The 23,269-nt window shown below is 37.0% G+C and overlaps 1 protein-coding gene across 3 annotated transcripts; it reads left to right on the top strand.

The window, feature by feature from the left end:
* Window positions 1-7,211: 7,211 nt before the first annotated feature.
* Window positions 7,212-21,345, top strand: LOC106165317 (uncharacterized). 3 transcript variants are annotated; one of them, XM_013543484.3, is made up of 4 exons: window positions 7,212-7,344; window positions 7,577-7,708; window positions 9,482-9,573; window positions 12,093-12,452. In XM_013543484.3, exons 2-4 carry the CDS (start codon window positions 7,580-7,582, stop codon window positions 12,247-12,249), a joined length of 378 nt encoding a protein of 125 aa, XP_013398938.1. In that variant the 5' UTR covers window positions 7,212-7,344; window positions 7,577-7,579; the 3' UTR covers window positions 12,250-12,452. The 3 variants fall into 3 exon arrangements, with proteins under 3 accessions (XP_013398938.1, XP_086850771.1, XP_086850772.1); XM_086994645.1 differs by lacking the exons at window positions 7,212-7,344; window positions 9,482-9,573; window positions 12,093-12,452 and adding exons at window positions 19,295-19,386; window positions 20,297-20,732 and having other exon boundaries at window positions 7,400-7,708; XM_086994646.1 differs by lacking the exons at window positions 7,212-7,344; window positions 7,577-7,708; window positions 9,482-9,573; window positions 12,093-12,452 and adding exons at window positions 17,833-18,275; window positions 19,295-19,386; window positions 20,297-21,345.
* The last annotated feature ends 1,924 nt before the right edge of the window (window positions 21,346-23,269 follow it).

The following is a 23,269-nucleotide window of genomic DNA, read 5'->3' as shown; positions in this document are numbered from 1 at the left end:
GGTTAGGCCCATGAGGATCTATTGCTCAGATTTATCAGTAGAAGAGCGTGGTACTAGTAGTGAGATGATGATTTAATTTTTTGTAACAAATAATATAAATTATCATTTAGAATAAAAATGGATCAACAGCTGAAAACGTTTTACTCTTCTTTGTATTTCATACTTTCTGTCAGTCCACTACAATTACATGTTTTAGTATGAATATTCATTTTCCGCCACCCTATATACATAGTGCCACCAAAGGTGGATACTATATAGTCTATCCATTTGATAAACCCAAGGGAGGCGTTTGGAAAGGACAATTGTGTTAGATGAGACAATACAAGCTCATCTAGCACAATGGCATCTGTGAAAATCTTTCTGATTGGAATGGATGAATGAATGAGTTTAATGCTAACACAGGTCCTTTTCAAATTAGGTACAATCATCAAAGACATGACTACACAGACATAAATCTAGCTCAATAATTATTAGCACATAGGACCTATATAGTCTACTGGTGTTACATTTATACTAAAAAAGTAACAGAAGTGTTAAATGAGAATAATTCAGCCGAGAAGATACATGTACCATTGTTTTCTGCTGAACGCGGTTTAGGCCTACAGGTGGTATGACGTGGTGGTCTACAGGTGTAACGTAACAGAGAATCCCCCATGACAAAGATTCCGCCTACCATTCATTTGTACAGGTATAGTGTGACCATGTGATATAATTGGTTATCCTCTGTCTACTACTAGGCCTACGTTGACTCTCGTGACTGTTAAGTATGGGCGGCCAAAAGGGCAAAAATTCATGTCGTCGATTCAGTTATGTTTCGTCTATTCACTGCCTTCCCATCGATTCAGTTTCAAGTTTAAACGATCCTGTCATAAATTCAACATCTACTTTCGTCAATTCAATTGTCAAACATTTCTCATCTACGGTGTATTAAAACCAATGCTCTCACGATTTTCGTCGATCGTCTATTCTCGTCGGTCGTGTAATCTCGTCGATCGTCCAACTAATCTGATAAAGGATAGAGATCCATGACCATCCCGCCTAGAAACATAAAAACGACTTTAAATTGGAGAGAAAGGAAATATTATTGACGACGCAGACTTTACGATAATGGCCAGAAAAAAAAAAAACGTTGTTATCAATTCGATTAAACTGACGGACTGAATGCCTAGACATATGCGGTTTTTACTATGAAAGCGTCTCATATGTCTGTTATTGACAACGCACATTATAATACTGGTACTTAAAACTTTTGACTCAGAAACTACTTTGATCTGCTGTATACGGGAGTGCAATACAGAGTGAATAGAGAATCGTGATGAATAATTGAAATACATTCTTACGGGTAACAGGTGTGAAAATTAAAAGTTACGATGAACTACTTATAAAACTTAATTTGTTCTCGTATATAATAGGACTATTTGTATCAAATGAAAAATGTGCAGTTAAGATAATCTCTCTCTCTCTCTCTCTCTCTCTCTCTCTCTCTCCAGCAAAATCCAAGGCATATGTTCTCATACCGGTAGTCTTGAAAAGTTTATCAACTTATAGATTTTTATTTAAAAAATAAAATATTCCTCAAATAGATCCATTTCGTATTTTTTTTATAAAAATATCGCCAATCTCAGATCTCCATTCACTGCACAATTCTCTCTCTTGTTGATCAAACTTATTTACAAATTAATTTTATTTACAGTGTTCAAAGCGTTGTATAAACAGACCAACTACTGTCTAAACAGACTAACTCTGCGGCCGCTATATGTCTAGGTATTTATTTTGGTGTTTCTTAGGGACAAATTGCACATGGTATGCTTTTCTTCATAGATGCTGGAATATGTCAATGCGAAGGTTATCAAACTTTGTAAAGTTCAGAAGTTAGCAAAGCTGATTGACCTTTTTACTGAAATTGCCATCTGTTTCTCACATTCGAAATCAATTTTAGCCCCCATATACAGTGTAAGTATGCATAACAGGTGCGGATCCAGGAATAATTGAAGGGGGGGGGGCGCGGATGAGATGCCGGCCCTATCCCCTCCTTGGCTTGGGGTTTGGGACCTGCTGAAGGGTCCCGAAAAGTTTGGTAATTTAGAGCGCGATTAGAGGTTTATATTCATAATACTGTCATGATCGGGTGGTTGCTCAGAGAAACTAGTAAACGCGTGGTGTTAAAATTAAATGGAAGATGATGTTGACGTTTTGTGTGAAATGTGAACATATATCTTTAGTAGAAAGGAAAGACAACTTTTATAACTTTTCAGCACAGTTTACAAAGTTTGGCAACCTTTACATTCATATATCCACCCAGATAAAAATCAATTAAACTGACAGACTGAATGCCTAGACATACGAGGGTTTTACTATAAAAACGTCTCATACATCTGTTATTGAAAACGCACATTACAATACTGGTACTAACAACTTTTGATTCAGAAACTACTTTGATGTTCTGTATACGGGAATGCAACACAGAGTAAATAGAGAATCGTTATGAATAATTGAAATACATTCTTACGGGTAAAATGTGTGGAAATTAAAAGTTACGATGAACTGTTTTTAAAACTTAATTCGTTTTTGTAAATAATAGTAGGCCTACTATTTGTATCAAATGAAAAATGTGCAGTTAAGATAGTCTCTCTCTCTCTCTCTCTCTCGCTCTCTCAAATTCTCTCTACCATATACAGTGTAAGTATGCATAACAGGTGCGGATCCAGGATTAATTGAAGGGGAGGGGGGGGGGGCGCGGATGAGATGCCGGCCCTATCCCCTCCTTGGCTTGGGGTTTGGGACCTGCTGAAGGGCCCCGAAAAGTTTGGTAATTTAGAGGGCGAACAGTGATATTTGGTACGGTTTAGAACTATGATTCGGTTAGTCAAAATTCTAATCTCAAGATGGGACCATTGGTGTATTATTTTTTACAGAAATTGAAGGGGGGAGGTGAGGATCCCCCTGACACCCATCATCTGCCACTGCATGATATTACTTATTACATTATGTAGATTTAAGATTTTTGTTTGTGCATGTAAAGACGGCTATAGAAAAAGTTACGGCCCAATTACTACGTAGGACAAACTCTTCTCCCCCTTTCTCTCTTTTTCCCTCTCTCCAAATTCCAACCCGCCCCCCCTCAAAAAAAAAAAAAAAATGTGCAACTAGAAAATGGACTGAAAAACAGTTAAGAAGAAACGCCATGTAAGTAGAAGAAATGTTGATATTTATTGTCACGGTCGCGTGGTTGCTCTGAGAAATTAGTAAACACATGTTGTTAAAATCAAGTTCAAGATGATGTTGTTGTTTTGTGTGAAATGTGAACAATTTTAATTATTTAGTAGAAAACCCACAAAACTTTTATAACTTTCAAGCAAAATTTACAAAGTTTGACAACTTTCACATTCATATATCTACCAAGCTAAAAAGCAATAAACCTGATGGGCCGAAATGACTAGACATATGAGGGTTTTACTATGAAAGCGTCTCATACATCTGTTATTGAAAACGCACATTACAATACTGGTACTAACAACTTTTGATTCAGAAACTACTTTGATCTGCTGTATACGGGAATGCAATGCAGAATGAATGGAGAATCGTGATGTATAATTGATATATATATTTTAAGGATAAAGAGTGTGAAAATTAAATGTTACGATGAAGTGCTTATAAAACTTAATTCGTTTTCGTATATCATAGGACTTACTGTATCAAATGAAACCCGTGCAATTAAGATACTCTCTCTCTCTCTCTCTCTCTCTCCAGCAGTATCCAAGGCATATGGTCTCATACCGGTGGCTTGGAACCCGACAACAGGCATATACCAACAGATTGATCTTAATTCTTACATTAGTGACGGATGTCATTATTTTATAATAATAACTCTTCAAAATTTAAGTTACAAAATGTAAATATCAGCGCTGCATAACGTGTAAAATTTAGATTACTGGAAAAAATACCTTGCAAACAGGAGTTGCCGTACTTGTATATTTTTCCGTTCAACCCGTTCCCAGAAAAAGTCGTGCAACTAGAAAATGAATTCAGCAACAGAGGGGGATACTAAAGAAGAAACAACAAATAAGCAGAAGAAAGTTTTGTATTCATAATGGTGTCTTGGTCATGTTGACGTTTTGAGTGAAATTTGAACATATTCTTTTAGTAGAAAGGCAGCACAACTTTTATAACTTTTAAGCACAGTTTACAAAGTTTGCCAACCTTCACATTCACATGTCCACCCAGATAAATCAATTAAACTGACGGACTGAATGCCTAGACATATGAGGGTTTTACTATGAAAGCGTCTCATACATCTGTTATTGACAACGCACATAACAATACTGGTACTAACAACTTTTGATTCAGAAACTACTTTGATCTTCTGTATACGGGAATGCAACACAGAGTAAATAGAGAATCGCGATGAATAATTGAAATACATTCTCTACGGGTAAAATGTGTGAAAATTAAAAGTTACGATGAACTGCTTATAAAACTTAATTCGTTTTCGTATATGATAATAGGCCTACTACTTGTATCAAATGAAAAATGTGCAGTTAAGATAGTCTCTCTCTCTCTTTCTCTCTCTCTCTCTCTCCAGCAATATCCAAGGCATATGTTCTCATACCGGTAGTCTTGAAAAGTTTATCAACTTATAGATTTTTATTTAAAAAATAAAATATTCCTCAAATAGATCCATTTCGTTTTTTTTTTTTTTATAAAACTATTGCCAATCTCAGATCTCCATTCACTGCACAATTCTCTCTCGATCAAACTTATTTACAAATTAATTTTTATTTACAGTGATCAAAGCGTTGTATAAACAGACCAACTACTGTCTAAACAGACTAACTCTGCGGCCGCTATATGTCTAGGTATTTTGGTGTTTCTTAGGGACAAATTGCACATGGTATGCTTTTCTTCATAGATGCTGGAATATGTCAATGCGAAGGTTATCAAACTTTGTAAAGTTCAGATCAAAGTTAGCAAAGTTGATTGAACTTTTTACTGAAATTGCCATCTGTTTCTCACATTCGAAATCAATTTTAGTCCCCATATACAGTGTAAGTATGCATAACAGGTGCGGATCCAGGATTAATTGAAGGGGAGGGGGGGGGCGCGGATGAGATGCCGGCCCTATCCCCTCCTTGGCTTGGGGTTTGGGACCTGCTGAAGGGCCCCGAAAAGTTTGGTAATTTAGAGGGCGAACAGTGATATTTGGTACGGTTTAGAACTATGATTCGGTTAGTCAAAATTCTAATCTCAAGATGGGACCATTGGTGTATTTTTTTTTTTACAGAAATTGAAGGGAGGAGCCTGCAGTGTTTGCCTCTTAGGAAAATAAGTTGCTGGACCGAAAGTCCAGCCATCTTGAAAAGTAGCTGGACTGAATGTCTGCCGGGTGGGAAAACTTCTCAGCCCGTTCTAAAAGTTGTCAGCCCCGGGCAGACGGTCCAGCCTTAATTTCTAACACTGGGGGGAGGTGAGGATCCCCCTGACACCCATCATCTGCCACTGCATGATTTTACTTATTACATTATGTAGATTTAAGATTTTTGTTTGTGCATGTAAAGACGGCTATAGAAAAAGTTACGGCCCAATGTACTACGTAGGACAAACTCTTCTCCCCCTCTCTCTCTTTTTCCCTCTCTCCAAATTCCAACCCGCCCCCCCCCCCAAAAAAAAAAAAATGTGCAACTAGAAAATGGACTGAAAAACAGTTAAGAAGAAACGCCATGTAAGTAGAAGAAATTTTGATATTTATTGTCACGGTCGCGTGGTTGCTCTGAGAAATTAGTAAACACATGTTGTTAAAATCAAGTTCAAGATGATGTTGTTGTTTTGTGTGAAATGTGAACAATTTTAATTATTTAGTAGAAAACCCACAAAACTTTTATAACTTTCAAGCAAAATTTACAAAGTTTGACAACTTTCACATTCATATATCTTCCAAGCTAAAAAGCAATAAACCTGATGGGCCGAAATGACTAGACATATGAGGGTTTTTACTATGAAAGCGTCTCATACATCTGTTATTGAAAACGCACATTACAATACGGGTACTAACAACTTTTGATTCAGAAACTACTTTGATCTGCTGTATACGGGAATGCAATGCAGAATGAATGGAGAATCGTGGTGAATAATTGAAATACATTCACAGGGGAAAAAGAGTGAAATTTAAAAGTTACGATGTACTTCTTATAAAACTTGAAAGTTAAAAGTAAAAAGTTACTATAAACTTAATTCGTTTTCGTATATCATAAGTATACTTGTATCAAATGAAACCCGTGCAATTAAGATAATCTCTCTCTCTCTCTCTCTCTCTCTCTCTCTCTGTATTTCTCTCTCCAGCAATATCCAAGGCAGATGGTCTCATAGCTGTAGTCTTGAAAAGTTTATAAACTTATAGCTTCTCGCTTCAAAGACCTATTCCTAAAAATATATCCATTTTGTCTTTTAATTTTTGACTGAAACTATTGTCAATTTCAAATCTCCTTTCACTGCACAATTCTCTCTCATGTTGATCAACATTATTTATAAATGAATTTTATTTACAGTGTTAACCCCAATACACCAACTAACCCTAACCTGTACAAATCATATGGGAGCCCGCACTTCATTCTTACCCGGTAGGACGTCCATTCCTGTTACACTGCGACTGACTTAACTACCCTCTGTTTGTACGTTTTTTCTGTTGTGACAATCAAACGCAATTTTTAGAAATCTTTTCTAGCAAAATTCAAGGAACTTTCAAGAATTCGAACCCGAGAACAAACATCAAATATGCATTAGCCCCTTAAATGGTCCCTGTGATTTAATTTGTTGTTGGTTAACAGGCAACATATTCCACTTCATCGGCGAAACTAAACAGTATACTGAGTACAGTGCCACCACGTTTTTCACCTAGCTTTAGTAAAATTTTGTCTCCAGACCTCTGAATTATTTGATTCGTTAATGAATTGATGGTGTTATGTCTAAAGATTACATTCAAGCAGATGAAGCTAGATTTTAAAATGCGCATGTGTAAAACCTAAAGATAAATTGTCTTTTTGGTGAAAATAATTTCAACCAATGAAAATCAGTCTCGAACACACATTATCTTTCTGCGCATCGCTGAATCAGTCGGAAAATGATGATTTAGATTTTGGTAAAATCATTGTGAAATACCTGTACCAGTACATAACTTTGATGTCCGTTTTACATGCTTTGATCTTTTCTGAATACAGGTGTTTACTCTGCTTCAAAAGCCGATGCCTTGACTGAGCTTGCGCTGTACTTGGAAACGGTATAAATAGCTCAAACTGTGGATATTTTTCAATCATTTCAAGACTGAGAGAGAAGTGATCAAGGATAACTCAGGTAAATATTCTATCGAAGACATTTTCTTTTAATTGCTGCATAGTATTATATTTCGCCGATTGCCATTTTGCACATTGGGTTTTACAGAACACCGTATGACATCTCAAGTCTTTACTGTCATCGTGCCACTGAAGGTTACGTATACCTGCTGACAGAAGAGATGTGAGCTCCACTGTCCTCTAAGATTCCTTTTGCCTTTGTGTCAACTCCATGTTGTCACTTCACATTTCAGAAGATGACTGCCTTTGCCAATTTTGTGTTGGTTTCGTTGTGTCTGGCAGCTTTAATACAGCAAGCTGAATCCGTCTGCTGCGGCGCGAAATTTAAATATTTGGGGGGGAATATCTGCGCAGACTGCACAAAGGTGAGTCTACTAGTACCGGGGTATTTATTCGGGAAGTGCATTCATAGCACATTCACAACACATGTATGGTATCAGGTATCAGGCGAACTTTGTATTATAGGGAAAACGATACCGTACATTTTAGTTACAAATAAAGCAATAAAGCTTAAAGTCCATTTTTATTTAATCTTTATTGAGCACTAAAATGTGTACAAGTTGCATTTTACAAGCTCTCTACTCTAATCATAACAACTTGATAACAACTATACAAATCTATACAAAATATGCTTGTGCAAGTTATGGAATGATTACAGGGAAGTAGCACAGAATAAAACGACTGTTGCTACTGATGGTGTATCGATCGTTTTTTCAAACTTTCAGTTATATATAGATGCAAGGCTCTCAAGCAGGATTTATTTTTTGGACTGAGCAGCCACTGTTTTTTTTCCTGATCTGTTTTCATTTCAGGAGGTATCATGAGTCTACTTCTTCCGTCACTATGATCTTCACATTTTAGTAGAAAGTGGGTTTCCGTTTCAATTCCATTACAACGGGGACACTTACTATTTTCCTTTTTTCATTAAATATCATAATTCTCGTTTATGTTTAGTTTCCACTTTTTACAGTAAGCTTGTAGTGCCGGTGGTTTGTAGACCATCTTTAGATGCAGATAATAGGACAAGGTCGTCAGCATACAGGATATGATTCAGTCCGTTGATTGCATCGGACTGGTTACAAGAATGGGAAGCCTCCTTGATGTCATCCGTGTATAAATTAAAGAGAGTGGGGCTAAGATTATCCCCCTGGCGAATTCCCAGTGTTGTTAGAAATGGGTAGTATAACCCACACCTACCGAGATGCCTAATCTGGTGTTACTATACATGCTTTTTATGACACGGTAGAAATTGCCACGGATTCCGAGTTTAAGCAATTTCAGTAAATATATATATATATATATTTTTTTTTTTTTTGTGATTGAGATACGTACCTGTTGACTAGTGATTTCAAAGTAAAGATATGATTTGTTGTTCTATAACCTGGTCTGAAGCCTGCTTGAGCTAAGGGCTTTAAACTGTGCAATTTGGTACCCGCTGCCACCATTTACTTCGTTTTCAGTGTCTGGTTTGTGGTATTGTTTAATGGCTTCAGTCCACCTTTTTACTAGATTCACTGTGCTAATACTGACTATAGCACACTGACAATTGCGCTGTACAGCTACCAAATTTGGCCCAAAATACTGATCAGTTTTGTAGGAGACTTTATTATCCAATCCTCTTGCTTTGTCATATTTTGTCTGGTAGCTTGATTCATGAGTGTGAAATATGCTACAAAGCCTGTTTGTAGTTTCCCATCATTAAGTGCAGTAATTTTGCTTACTTTGGATGTGAAGGCATCCCTTGTTTCATCTGTGCTTGCTCCAATGATGTTGTAATAGTCCTTCATCTTGTCTTCCTTTGTTTGTTTGAGATTTTCCGAGTCCACAGAGTTTTTTTCTGCATTTTTCTTAATTTTACCCTAAAACTTGTAGGGAATATTTTATTTGTATCTTTAAATGTCTATTTTACACCTTTGGATAAGAAATATCTTTTTGGTCACGGTGTTTTAGGCCATACCGTAGTTTCACAGAGCACTTACAGATGATTGCAGCTGTTGGCCAACTTGTCTTGTCTTATATGGATTATTGAAATTCGATACGTAAATGGTCGTCAGGAATTAATTTTGTACTTGTGTGTGTGCCCGTGTGTTTTTATGAGTATGCATTGTCGGGTTATTAATTCACGATTTACATTGCAGTCAACCCCTTACTGTTCGTATGGAAAATGTAACATATTTGGCTGCGCATGCGCAAGTTCATGTAGAGAGGACTGCGGCAGCGAGATCACAGAGTAAGATGAAATCTCTCTCTCTCTCTCTCCATTCAGAATAAGGGACTAACTAGTCCGAAGGTCATATATGGCGACCCTCGACAAAGCTTGCCGTCTAACCCGCTAATAAACACTGAATAGATACCACGTGGGAAAGTATTCAAGTGGGTCGGCCATATTTGAACCTAGTTAGTCCCCTATTCTGAATGGAACTTCTCTATCTTGAAGATAGATAGTATCCATTCAGAATGTACGATTCCCGGTAGATAGACCCTCTCTATCTCGAAACCGAGAGATAATCCATTAAATGACCAGTGTGCATGTAAAGACGGGGAGACCATCGGGGAATTAAGGGGATTGCTTTCAAGCGGGGTAGGAGAATCAGTTAGAGCGCATTCAAGACAGATGGTCTGCAAAATAACTGATCCACGGACTAAATATGGCCAACCCCATTAAAAAGCAAGCCGACTAATTCCCTGAAGTTCTCACGGCCTCCACATGAGCCATCAGGGCATTACCTTTAAGTTGGTGGAATATATTCAATCTGCTGGTTAGTCCGCAGATAAACTTGTTCTGAAAGTGCTCTCAGTCCGTGGATCATCTGTTCTGAATGCGCTATAGTTACCTATCTCTGCTACATTCACCCCGAGGCACTGCTTACATGTATGTTACCTCTCCTGCTTGGCCGTAAGTAGATTCTAATAAGATGGATTGCGTGTAACGTCATACTCATAGACTCGACGCAACTGTACCGCAGTCGTTCAGAAATAAAACGTAGGGATTTGGTCAACATCTCTTAATGCATCTAACAGTTTACATGGCCATTCAGAATACATGGTTCGATTACTACCTGATCCGCCGACTAAATATAGCCAATCCCTCATCAAAAGCAATGCCGCTAATTCCATGATGGTCTCCCCGCCTCCACGTGCGCCGCAGGGGCCTAGCAATTAAACCTTGGCGCCGAGATTTAATCCGTTAAAGCTACTCTTACAACCGGTCGTGCGTGCTTCTACGAGCGGTTTGCGTGCAAAAAATTGGCCAAGTAGTAAGATACACGTGGAGCGTTCTATTTTTGGTGGACGCAAACACGACGCAAAGCACGCAGCCCGAAAACTGGCCGGCCAGTTTTTCGCTACGACCTGTCTGCGACAAATAGAACGCCTGGAGCACGCTCGTAGCACGCAAGACAAAAGTACTGAGTAAGTGCGCTAGGCGTGCGTGTAACGCAGGAAAAGCATGCAGAAATTACGGGGTATTTTACCACGAAGACGTACTTACCACGCAAGAGACTCGTAAGTTTTACTTGCTTTCAATGTACGTGTTCACAAAAAGGGGGGTGAGCGCACTTCTTCCGTGCGTTTATCTTACTTCCAAAGTGCGTGGCGAGTACTACTACCATACCTGTGAAGTGCGTCACACTAACACGACGCACGTGCCCAGCACGATAAAAGTGCAGGCGATCCCGAGCAACCACTGCCAGCATTGCGTCACGATCTTCGGCCTCCTCTAGCATTAGCAGCTGTAGAAGTCGATGGCGCATCCTTCTTGGAAGTGCCTTTTTGGAAGCCAAAACAGTGAATGATGAAGAGACTCGGTGCTCCCTTTCATATTATTTTGATTATCCGTGCGTTCCACTTCCGTGCTTATTACGTTTCTCTTACGTTTCTCTTACTTCGTAAGTACGGTTTTTGAAAACGTACGCTTCACTTGCAATACACGTATGATTATCTCACTCACTGTGTGCGACACGAGTACAGATCGTACGTGCTCCTTACTTCTTCCTACTGCCAAAAAAAGGCGTACAGACCTCTTGCGGGCCCCACGTTTAGAGCACGACACACCTACTCATAAAGTACTTACTACTTCGTCCGCTGCGATTTAATTTTCATCCTGCGACAACGCTACGTCTGACGAGAACTCCGAAGACGCACGATCTCTAAGCACGCACGACGGGTTGTAAGAGAGGCTTTAACGGCGCGTGTGGAGGCAGTGTGAAGGGGTATCAGCGGCAGCGCTTTTGAAGAGGGGTGGGTCATAATATTTATTCGGCAGATCGGTTAGTATTCGGATAATCTTTTCTGAATGTCTCCTAAGACTTTAAATGGTATTTTAAGATACGCCGCAACAATGTGTAGAGAGTGTATTTGTTGAAGTTTGCTTGCTGCTTGAGTGAACTGCGCATTAGGTGCAACTTTTGCCAATTTAAAAAGCAGTGTTGTACGAGCAAACCATCTATATACAAGAACGCTCGTAGTGTATGCATGATAATTTTACCACATATTCACGTGCATTTCTCTGTCTTTTCTATACACATTCGTTTTTTTTTTTTTTTTGCAATAATAATAATAATAATAATAATAATAATAATAATAATAATAATGGTGATGAAATAAATTGCGAAAAATAATGAATTAAAATATTAAAAATAATGATAAAGAGTCGATATTAATAAAAGGTAATCGCTGACATCGCTGGTACAGAATATCTGAAAAGTAATATGTTCACAAGAATTTAAGATCTTTTTATTATTTGTTTAGTGTGAAAAAGAGTGGATGGTTCGCAACGCTTAAATATACCGTTACCTGTCATTGCAAGAACGGGAAAAGGGCCGCCAATGATGTCGTGTTTGACGACATGGACGCCAATGATGACGGCAAGATTGACCACCAGGAGTTCAATCCTGATCTGCAATAGCTCTGAAGTGTACCAGGATGAAAAGCGCAGCACTGTTTCCATCCTTATTTGACATTTGGAAAATCATTGGGAATCGATCTTTCTTAAGAAATTAACTTTCGAAATTCAAAATTAGGATTTGAAATCATGTGAGACATTAGTGTTGTTTATATAAAATTCAGATACCAGAATGCTGTTTATATGAAATTCAGATAGCATCGCAACCGGTGTCGTTGTGTTTCATTTATTTATTTATTATTATTACTGGTTTTTGACACAAACAAGCTTGTTTCTTGCTTTTTTGATCGGTAAACGATATGGGCACATCGGCGACCTTCATCTTCGTCAGGTTCCAACTCCCTTACCACAAAATGTCCAAACGTGTTCCATTTTCATCGACAGTTTGTCCACTTCAACAACAGCAATAGGAAATCAATATATAAAGTACCCAAACTATTCCCTGTTGCTTTTAATAATATCTTTCTAGAATACACTATATTTTCTTCAAAATTAGATCGAACGCAAAATTACATTTTGCCGAAAGCCCGCTGATGTTGCTCGACGCCGATGATTTATTAAACAAATAAACTGTATTTACATTTTTACTGTAACTACTATAACTTAATGTATATATACTATTACAGTTTTCATCAAGCCCAAAGGAAAAACAGAGGTGAAACCCACACAGTTCCTGGGAAAAAAAAAGAGAAAAAAAAAAAAAACTGGGCATGATCTAATTTATTAATATTTAATGTAATATTTTTTAGGAAAAATGATCCCACCCTTCCCCAATCAGGCTAGAAAGTGACCACTATTACCTGTATCCTCTCTTTTATACCACCCACGCCAATCTTCATTGGACGTGCATTGGACTACCACTTATAACTGGACCTCATTACGTCATCCACCCAAAAATCTCCACGTACCTTCTTTTACATCACGAAACGCGGAAAATATTAATTATCACTGAAAGGGCGCTTTATGCATACATGTATGCCCAAACAGAAGTATATGACTGAATAAAAAAATTATGACATTTAGATTGGTCAATAAAATTTAAAAAAAAAAAACAGATAAATGAATAAATGAATAAAGGCTTGATTCTCTGTACTTCTCCACGACACAGCTTGTGTAATGCTAAAATAAGCACCAATTTTCAAACTGTGGATTGTTCCACAAAGTCAGACAATCCATGCATGAGTTAAACCAAGAAGTTGTAGAGTAGAACTTCTTGGTTAAGCAAAGAAACCAAGCAGGAGAAGCCTATTAATAATCTGGCTTTATGATTGTTTATATGTCAAAACGTCATCGACTGTGAGGTTCGCTCAAGGTGATGTAGGAAAAATCTGCCATTTAAATGTTGTGATGAATTTCATTATCGACCTGGTCCATCTAGACTTTAGGATACATAGAGCTGTTAGTCCCCTGTTCTAAATGAGGTCACATCATGTAAAAGGCCCATTATGTCGGATTTAAAACGCATTCTAAGTTCATGAATTACTTTTCGATGGATTTATTTGAGGACAATTAAAACTTTTTAAACAAAAATAACAGATGAATGGCCTTAATCAATATCACAAAAAATAATCATATTCATCGTCCCCTGCCCTACCTCTGTAGTCAGCCATCTTGGCACTGTTTGTAAAGAGCCAGAGTCACGACGCGAGAGTCTCGCGACATCTGTTAGTCGAGTCATTGAGCGGGTTTGGAATTTGGTTTTTTTCCAAAATTGTTAGAGTTCTGGCGATTGTCAGGAAAGGAATATGAAAGGTTGGTAAATCGGAGATAAATGTCGTTTTATCCCAGGATAATTCGTTAAATATGAATATGGCACGAACATCCTCATTTGTACCTTTAAGATGAAATACCTATTTAGCTTTGTTTTAACCCATATTAGCCAAATTTTACCTCAAATATTACCTCAGGATAATTCGTTAAATATGAACTTGGCACCTTTAAGATTAAATGCGTTGAGTTTTGTTTTAACCCGTATTAGCCAGTACAAACGAGCTAAATCAAGGATCCCACTGGGCGTTGCCTATACCCGTAAAAGCCACTTTTTATTTTCCGAAATACTTTTCATGTTCACAGTATGATCCGAGAAGCCCCCCCCCCCCATTCCCCTGCCCTGACTCGTAAATGCGGTCTTTTATTCCTCGTTCTTCCTGAAACGAAGTCATTGTTGTTACACTCGGTGATTCGTTACTTTCAACTCGCCAGACTCGCATTTTGAATAAGATACCAATAAAGATTTATTTACTAGGAATTGTGATTTGATGATTTTATTTTTATATACAGACACAGATGTGTCTGTACATATTGCCATCGCCGTCGCCGTGCACTTTCAGCGTAAACACGATAAGTGGAAGACAATTTTACTTTTTGGCTTTTTTTATTTACAGAGCTGATGATTATTTATAAAACGCAGGTCAGGTTCGAAAATCAGCATGATCGGCCCACTATTGTAGAAGTTATACTGTTTTTTCACTTTTTTTTGCATATATGCAACACTGTAAACACATTTCCAGGAAAACCGATAAGCCAATTGTCATGAAACTCACTCAATCTTACTTTCAACGCATGTTCAGTTCGAAAATCAGCATAATCGGGCCATTATTTTAGAAGTTATGCTGTTTTTTCACATTTCCTCAGATTCAATTCTTAGGCATGTTAACAGTCTCATTATTAAACTAATAAGACACGTAAAAGTGTTTGTTTGACATTTCCTGCATCTTTACAACATTGTTAGTTGATTATGTAAAAATGATGGTAAACTTGTTATCGTGTATTGTGTAATAAAGTTTCAATAATGGAAATAAGCTCATATCATATTGCAGTTTGTCAGATTCTATCATTCACTATGTTCAGAATCTCAGAATGGAGGAAATTGGACATTTTTAAATGTTAAACACTGTTCTATTGATATTTTCCCATCTCATCAATTTTCTTAGTTGATCATAAAAAAATGGTTGTAAACTGTAAATTTTGTTTTATGTTAAAAATGGTTAAAAATGAAAAAAGAACAGTGCTGTCTTGTTTACATTTTGGCACTTTCAAGGTGTGACTTTGGAGTCCCATGGGCCTGAAAACCATTTCTAGTCACATTATCTGAATATCCATAATATTAATATTTTATTATTAAAAATTGATGGTCATTATGCTGTTAAACATTTTGTAATATTGCATCAAACTTTGAAGAAACCCCTATTTTGGGCACTGCTCCCGTGATGACCATTTAAGGAAAACCATGTACTTACTGTTCTCAAACTTACAGGAAAGAAACATGGGACTAAAATACAGTTTCAGTGGGCAATGCAGTCTGTTTGGTAAATTTTTCTGGCAGTTAAACAGTTTTTTGTGAAAATTTAATTTTTCACATGTTGGCATTTTCAAGGTGTGACTTTGAAGTTCCATGGTCCTGAAGACCAATTGAAGAAGATGTTGATGTTTTGTGTGAAATGTGAACAATTCTGATTTAGTACTTGTAGAAAGCCTACACAACTTGTATAACTTTTATTATTTTCAAGCAAAAATTACAAAGTTTGACAACTTTCACATTCATATATCTACCTAGATAAAAAAAAAATCAATTAAACACAGACATATGAGAGTTTTACTATGAAAGCGTCTCCTCTGTCTGTTATGAAAAAAGCACATTACAATACTGGTGTTAACAACTTTTGATTCAGAAACTACTTTGATCTACTGTATACGGGAATGTAATGCAGAATGAATGGAGAATCGTGATGAATAATTGATATACATTTTAAGGATAAAAAGTGTGAAAATTAAATGTTACGATGAAGTGCTTATAAAACTTAATTCGTTCTCGTATATCATAGGACTAACTGTATCAAATGAAACCCGTGCAATTAAGATAATATCTCTCTCTCTCTCTCTCTCCAGCAGTATCCAAGGCATATGGTCTCATACCGGTAGCTTGGAACCCGACAACAGGCATATACCAATAGATTGATCTTAATTCTTACATTAGCGACGGATGTCATACTTTTATAATAATAACTCTTCAAAATTTAAGTAAAAAATGTAAATATCAACGCCGCATAACGTGTAAAATTTAGACAGATTACTGGAAAAAATACCTTGCATAGAGTAGTATATTTTTCCTTACAACCAGTTCCCAGAAAAAGTCGTGCAACTAGAAAACGGATTGAGAAACAGAGGGGGGTATTAAAGAAGAAACACCAAATAAGCAAAAGAAAGGTTTATATACATAATAGTGTCATGGTCATGTTGACGTTTTGAGTGAAATTTGAACATATATCTTTAGTAGAAAGCCAACACAACTTTCAAAATGATTTACAAATGAATTTTATATTCAGTGTTAACCCCAATACACCAACTAACGCTAATCTGTACAAATCATATGGGAGCCCGCACTTCATTCTTACCCGGTAGGACGTCCATTCCTGTTACACTGCGACTGACTCGCACATCCTCTGTTATATATGTTTTTCCTGTAATGGTTATCAAACGCAATCTTTAGAAATCTTTTCTAGCAAAAAAAAAAAAAAAAAAAAAAAAAAAAAAAAGAATCAATAATTCGAACCCGCGATCAAATTTCAAATGTGCATCAGCTCCTTAAATGTTCCTTGTGGTTTTATTTGCTGTAGGTTAACAGGCAATATATATTCCACTTGTGTAACTAAACAGTATACAGTGTCATTTATTTTTTTAATCCTAACTTTGGGGGTTTACAGTAAAAATTTGTCAACAGACCTCTGAATCATTTTGATTCGTTGATGAATAGATGATGTTATGTCTAATGATTACGTTTAACCGGAAAAAGCTAGAATTTTAAAATGCGCATGCGTAAAACCTTAAGATTTATTATCTTTCTGACGAAAATTACTTCCACAGATGAAAATCAGTCTCAAACATGCATTATCTTTCTACGCATTGCCGAACCAATCGGTAAATGATAACTCAGACGTAGGCCCCTATTTCACACAGACCACGAATCCCACGAATCGCCAGGAATTGACAAATTTCAGGATTCGTGAAGATTCGTGAGATTTTGCCAATTTTCTGGTCTAATTCGACACGCTCACGATTCAGTTACGATACAGGTACGATAGTGTTACGAATATTCGTGGGATTCGGCTGGAATCGTGAGATTTTGCCAATTTTCTGGTCTAATTCGACACGCTCTACGATTCAGTTACGATACAGGTGCGATAGTGTTACGAATATTCGTGGGATTCGGTTGGAATCGCACGAATATTGTCCAGAAATTCACTACGATTTTTTGGAATCGGGAGTTCGTGGCCTAAACTTTGAACAGCTCAAAGTTTTTGCCACGAATTCCCGATTGATAAAGAATTGCAATAACTGACTACGATTATATACGAATCTGTTAAGAACTTCACGAACTGATTACGATTCAACCACGAATCGTGAAATTTGTCAATTCATGGCCATTCGTGGGATTCGTGGTCTGTGTGAAATAGGGGCTTTAGGTAAAATCATTGTAAAATACCTCTACCAGTACATAACTTTGATGTCTGTTCTACCTGCTTTGATCTCTTCAGATTACAGGCGTGTGCACTACTTTAAAAGCCGATACCTTGACGAAGCTTGCACTGCACTTGAAAACGGTATTAATCGTTCAAACTGTGGAGGTTTTTCAATATTTTTGAGGCTGGCATAGAAGTGATCAAGGATTACTCAGGTAAAAATTCTGTCCAAGATATTTTCTTTAACTGCTACCTAGTTTTCAACGATGTCGATTGCCTTTTTGCACTTCGAGAACACCGAATGACATCTCAAGTCTTTACTGTCAGCGTGCCTCTGAAAGTTTAGTTTAGCTGCTGACAGAAGGGATGTGAGCTCTACTGTCTTCTAAGATTCCTTTTGCATTTGTGTCAGCTCCACATTGTCACTTCACATTTCAGAAGATGGTTTTCTTTGCCAATTTTGCATTAGTTGCGTTGTGTCTGGCAGCTTTAATACAACAAGCTGAATCCGACTGCTGCGGCGCGAAATTTAAATATTCAACTGTGAAAATCTGCGCAGACTGCACAAAGGTGAGTCTACTAGTACCGGGATAATTCCTCTCTAAGTGCATTCATAGCACACTCACAACACGATTGGTATCAGGCGGACTTTGCATTATAGGGAACATGACACCGTACATTTTAGTATGAATTTACAATAAAGCTTTAAGTCCATTTTTAAATAATCTTTATTGAGCACTACAATGCATACAAGTTACTTTTACAGGCTATCTACTCTAATCATAACAACTTTATAACAACTATACAAATCTATACCAATACATATGCAAATTATGGAATGATTACAGGGAACTAGCACAGAATAAAACGACTATTGCTATTGATGGGTGTTTTTTTTTCAAACTTTCAATTATATATAGATGTAAGGCTCTCAAGCGACAATTATTTCTCATCAGCTAGCAGGTATGTTTTGTGTTGTGTCATTTGTCACAGTCTCCCTCTTCTTCTGTAGTTTCTTTGCATTTTGGCACAGATTGCTTTATCATTATGGGGAATGAAACAACCAGAGCCTGCTTGTAGTTTTCCATCATTAAGTACAGTAATTTTGCTTACTTTGGATGTGAAGACATCACTTATTTCGTCTGTACTTGCATCAGGTTGAACACCAAGGATGTTGTAAGAGTCCTCCATCTTGTCTTCCTTTGTTTGTTTGTTCGAGATTTTCCCGGTCCACAGGTTAAGTGGAGTTTTTTCTGCATGTTTCTTAATTTTAACCTAAAGCTTTTAGGAAATCTGTTCTGTGTATCTTTAATTTTAATTTTAAAAAAATGTCTATTTTACACCTCTGGATAAGAAAGATCTTTGTGCAGTGGTTACTGTGCTTTAGGGCATAGTTTCACAGAGCACTTACAGATGATTGCAGCTGTCGGCCATCTTTTCTTATCTTCTATTATATTCATGGAGTTTATTGAAATTCGATGCGTTAATGATCGTCAGAAATCAATTGTGTACGTATGTGTGTGTGTCCGTGCATTTTATGATTACAGAAAGTGAGAGAGAGGGATATTAATTCCGGATTTACATTGCAGGCAACCCCTTACTGTTCATATGGAAAATGTAACATATTTGGCTGCAAATGTGAACGTTCATGTAGGAAGGACTGCGGCAGCGAGATCAAACCGTAAGAAGAAATCTCTCTCCCTCTCTCTCTCTCTCCGTTCAGAATAAGGGACTCACTAGTCCGACGGCCACCCACGCCAAAGCTTGCCGTCTAACCCGCTAATAAACATTGAATAGATACCACGTGGGAAAGTATTCAAGTGGGTCGGCCATATTTGAACATAGTAAGTCCCTAATTCTGAATGGGACCCCCTCTCTCTCTTGAAGATAGATATTATCCATTCAGAACATATTATACATAGGCCCTCTCTATTTCGAAGCCGAGAGTTAATCCGTTAAATGTGCACGTAAAGCCGAAGAGACCATCGGGGAATTAAGAGGATTACTTTCGAGCGGGGTCGGAGAATCAGTTAGAGCGTATTCAGAACAAATGATCTGCAAACTAACTGATCCGTGGACTAAATATGGCCGAACCCATCAAACAGCAAGCCGCTTAATCACCTGATGGTCTCACGGCCTCCACATGAGTCATCAGGCATTGCTTTTAAGTTGGTTAAATATATCCAATCCGCTGGTTAGTCCGCAGATAAACTTGTTCTGAAAGTGCTCTCAGTCCGTGGATCATCTTTCTTGAATGTGCTAGTTACCTATCTCTGCTACATTCACCCCGAGGCACTGCTTAAACTGTATATGTATGTTACCTTTTCTACATCTTCCAGCAGGGTCCTGTGATAATTTTATTACATAATAACAAGTTTCTTCTGGCTTTTCTGAACACATTCATTTTTTTTTTTGCAATAAAAATAGTAGTGGCGATGAAATAAATGTTTGTGAAAATAATGATTTACAATATTAAAAATAATAATAAAGAGTCAATATTAATAATTACGTCATCGCTGACATCTCTGGTACATAATATCTGAAAAATAATATGTTCACAAGAAATTAAGATCTTTGCATTATTTGTTTAGAGTGTCGACGACTGGGTGGTATTCAACGAAAAAACAAATCGTTGCCTGTGTTTGCAAGAATGGGAAAAGGGCCCCTAAGGATGTTGTGTTTGACGACATGGACGCCAATGATGACGGCAAGATTGACCACCAGGAGTTCGATCCTGATCTGCAATAGCTCTGATATATACGAGGATGAAAACCGCAGCACTATTTCCATCCTTATTTCGCATTTGGAAAATCATTGGGAATCGATCTTATGCAACAAATTAACTTACGAAATTCGAAATAAGGATTTGAAGTTATGTGAAACAATATTGCTTTTTATGTGAAATTCAGATACCAGAATACTGTTTATATGAAATTCAGATAGCATCGCAACAGGTATCGTTGTGTTTCATTTATTCATTATTATTATATACTGGTTTTTGACACAAACGATCTTGTTTCTAAATGCCATATATATATATATATATATATATATATATATATATATATATATATATATATATATTTATATATATGCCTAAAGAGTAGTACATGACTGAATAAATAAAAAAAATATATGGCATTTAGATCGGTCAAAATAACAAAATAGATATATGAATAAAGAAATAAACGCTTGATTCCCTATACTTCTCGAAGATACAGCTAGTGTTATCCTAAAATAAGCACCAATTTTCAAACAGCGGAATGTTCCACAAAGTCAGACAATCCATGCATGAGTTAAACCAAGAAGTTGTAATGTTGTGCTGAAATTAAGTATCAACATTTTCCATCTGGAGCTTAGGGGTAAATAGAGCTGTTAGTCCCCTGTTCTAAATGAGGTCACATCATGTTAAGGGCCTACTATGTAGGATTTAAGACGCCATCGACTGTGAGGTTCGCTCAATAATGATGTAGGAAATATCTGCCATTTAAATGCTGTGATGAATTTCAATATCAACCTGGTCCATCTGAAAGCCAAGGGATACATAGAGCTGTAAGTTCCCTGTTCTGAATGAGGTCACATCATGTTAAACGCCCAATATGTAGGATTTAAATCGCATTTTAAGTTCTTGAATTGCTTCTCAAAGAATTTAGTCGCGGACAATTAACAAAAATTTAAATCAAAAATGCCAGATGAATGACCTTAATCAATATCGCAAAAAAAAAAAAAAATAAAAAATAATAATAATCATATTCACCGTCCCCTGTCCTACCTCGATAGTCAGCCATCTTGTCACTGTTTGTAAATAGCGGGAGTAACGGCGCGACAGTAGCGATATCTGTTAGTCGAGTCATTGAGCGGGGTTTGAACTTTGGGTTTTTTTCCAAAATTGTTACAGAGTTCTTGTGATTTTCAGGAAAGGAATAGGAAAGGTTGGTAAATCGGAGATAAATGTCGTTTTATCCCAGGATAATTCGTTAAATATGAATATGGCACGAACATCCTCATTTGTACCTTTAAAATGGAATGCCTATTTAGCTTCGTTTTAACCCATATTAGCCAAAACGAACTAAATCAAGGGTCCCACTTTTTATTTTCTGAAATATTTTAAACGTTCACAGCTTGATCCGTGAAGCCCCACCCCCATCCCCCTAAACTGACTCGTAAATGCGGCCTTTTATTCCTCGTTCTACCTGAAAAAAAGTTATTGTTTTTATACTTGGTGATTCATTACTTTCAACTGGCTTGGAACACTATGCAGCAATTTAAGAAAATATATTCGACACAATATTTACCTGAAAGATCCTTGTTTACTTCTCTGTCTAGATATGATTGAAAAACGTTCGACGTTTTACCTATTTATAGATTTGTCAAGGCATCGGCTTTTAAAGAAGTATTCACACCTGTATTCAGAAGAGATCAAAGATTGTAAAACGGACACCAATGATATGTACAGGTATGTATTACACAATAATTATACCCAAGTCTGGATTAACATTTACCGACAGGTTCGGCGATGTGTAAAAACATAAGGTATGTTTGAGATTTTCATTTGTGGAAATTATTTTCATCAGAAAGACAATAATTCTTTAGGTTTTACACATTCGCATTTTAAATTCTAGCTTCATCTGGTTGAACGTAACCATTAGACATAACATCATCGATTCATCAATGAATCAATTCAGGATTCAGAGGTCTGGTGACAAATGTTTACTGAAAATTCCCAAAGCTAGGTCAAAAACGTGGTGACACTGCCTTCTGTTTATACTGTAATTAGTTGCACCGTTGAAGTGGAATATGTTGTAACCTACAACAAATAAAACACAGGTAACGTTTAAGGAACTGATGCCCTTTGATATTTCTTCGCATGTTCAAATTCTTGAAAGCTCATTGATTTTGCTAGAAAAGATTTCTAAATATTGCGTTTGATTACCATAACATGAAAAACGTATAAGCAGAGTGTGCGTAAGTAAGTCGCCGTGTAACAGGAATGGAAGTCCGGGCTCTCTTATGTTTTGTACAGATTAGGATTAGTTGGTGTATTGCGGTAAATAAAATTCATTTTTAAATAATTTTCATCAACATGAGAGAGAATTGTGCAGTGAAATGAAGTTTGAGACTGGCGTTAGTTTCAACCGAAAATTGGAAGACGAAATGGATCTATTTTAGGAAAAGGTTCTTTAAATGGAAAGATAAATGTTTATAAATTTCCAAGACTGCCGGTATGAGACCATATGTCTTGGATACTGCTGGAGAGAGAGAGAGAGAGAGAGAGAGACGTTATCTTAATTGCGTGGGTTTCATGTAAGTAGTTCATCGTCACTTTTAATTTTCACACTTTTCCCCCTAAAAATGTATTTCAATTATTTATGACGGTTCTCCATTCATTCTGCATTGCATTCCAGTATACGTAGATCAGAGTAGTTTCTGAATTCAAAGTTGTTAGTACCAGTATTTTAATGTGCGTTTTCAGTAACAGGTGTATGGGACGCTTCCATAGTAAAACCCTCATATGTCTAAGCATTCGGTCCTAAGTTTAACTGATTTTTTTTCTGGGTGGAGAT

The sequence above is a fragment of the Lingula anatina genome, chromosome 8, assembly GCF_051362555.1.
Source record: "Lingula anatina isolate TDL-2025a chromosome 8, LinAna3.0, whole genome shotgun sequence".
Lineage (NCBI taxonomy): Eukaryota > Metazoa > Brachiopoda > Lingulata > Lingulida > Lingulidae > Lingula > Lingula anatina.
The sequence above is the reverse complement of the archived record's forward strand: the minus strand, read 5'-3'. Positions and strand labels throughout refer to the sequence as shown.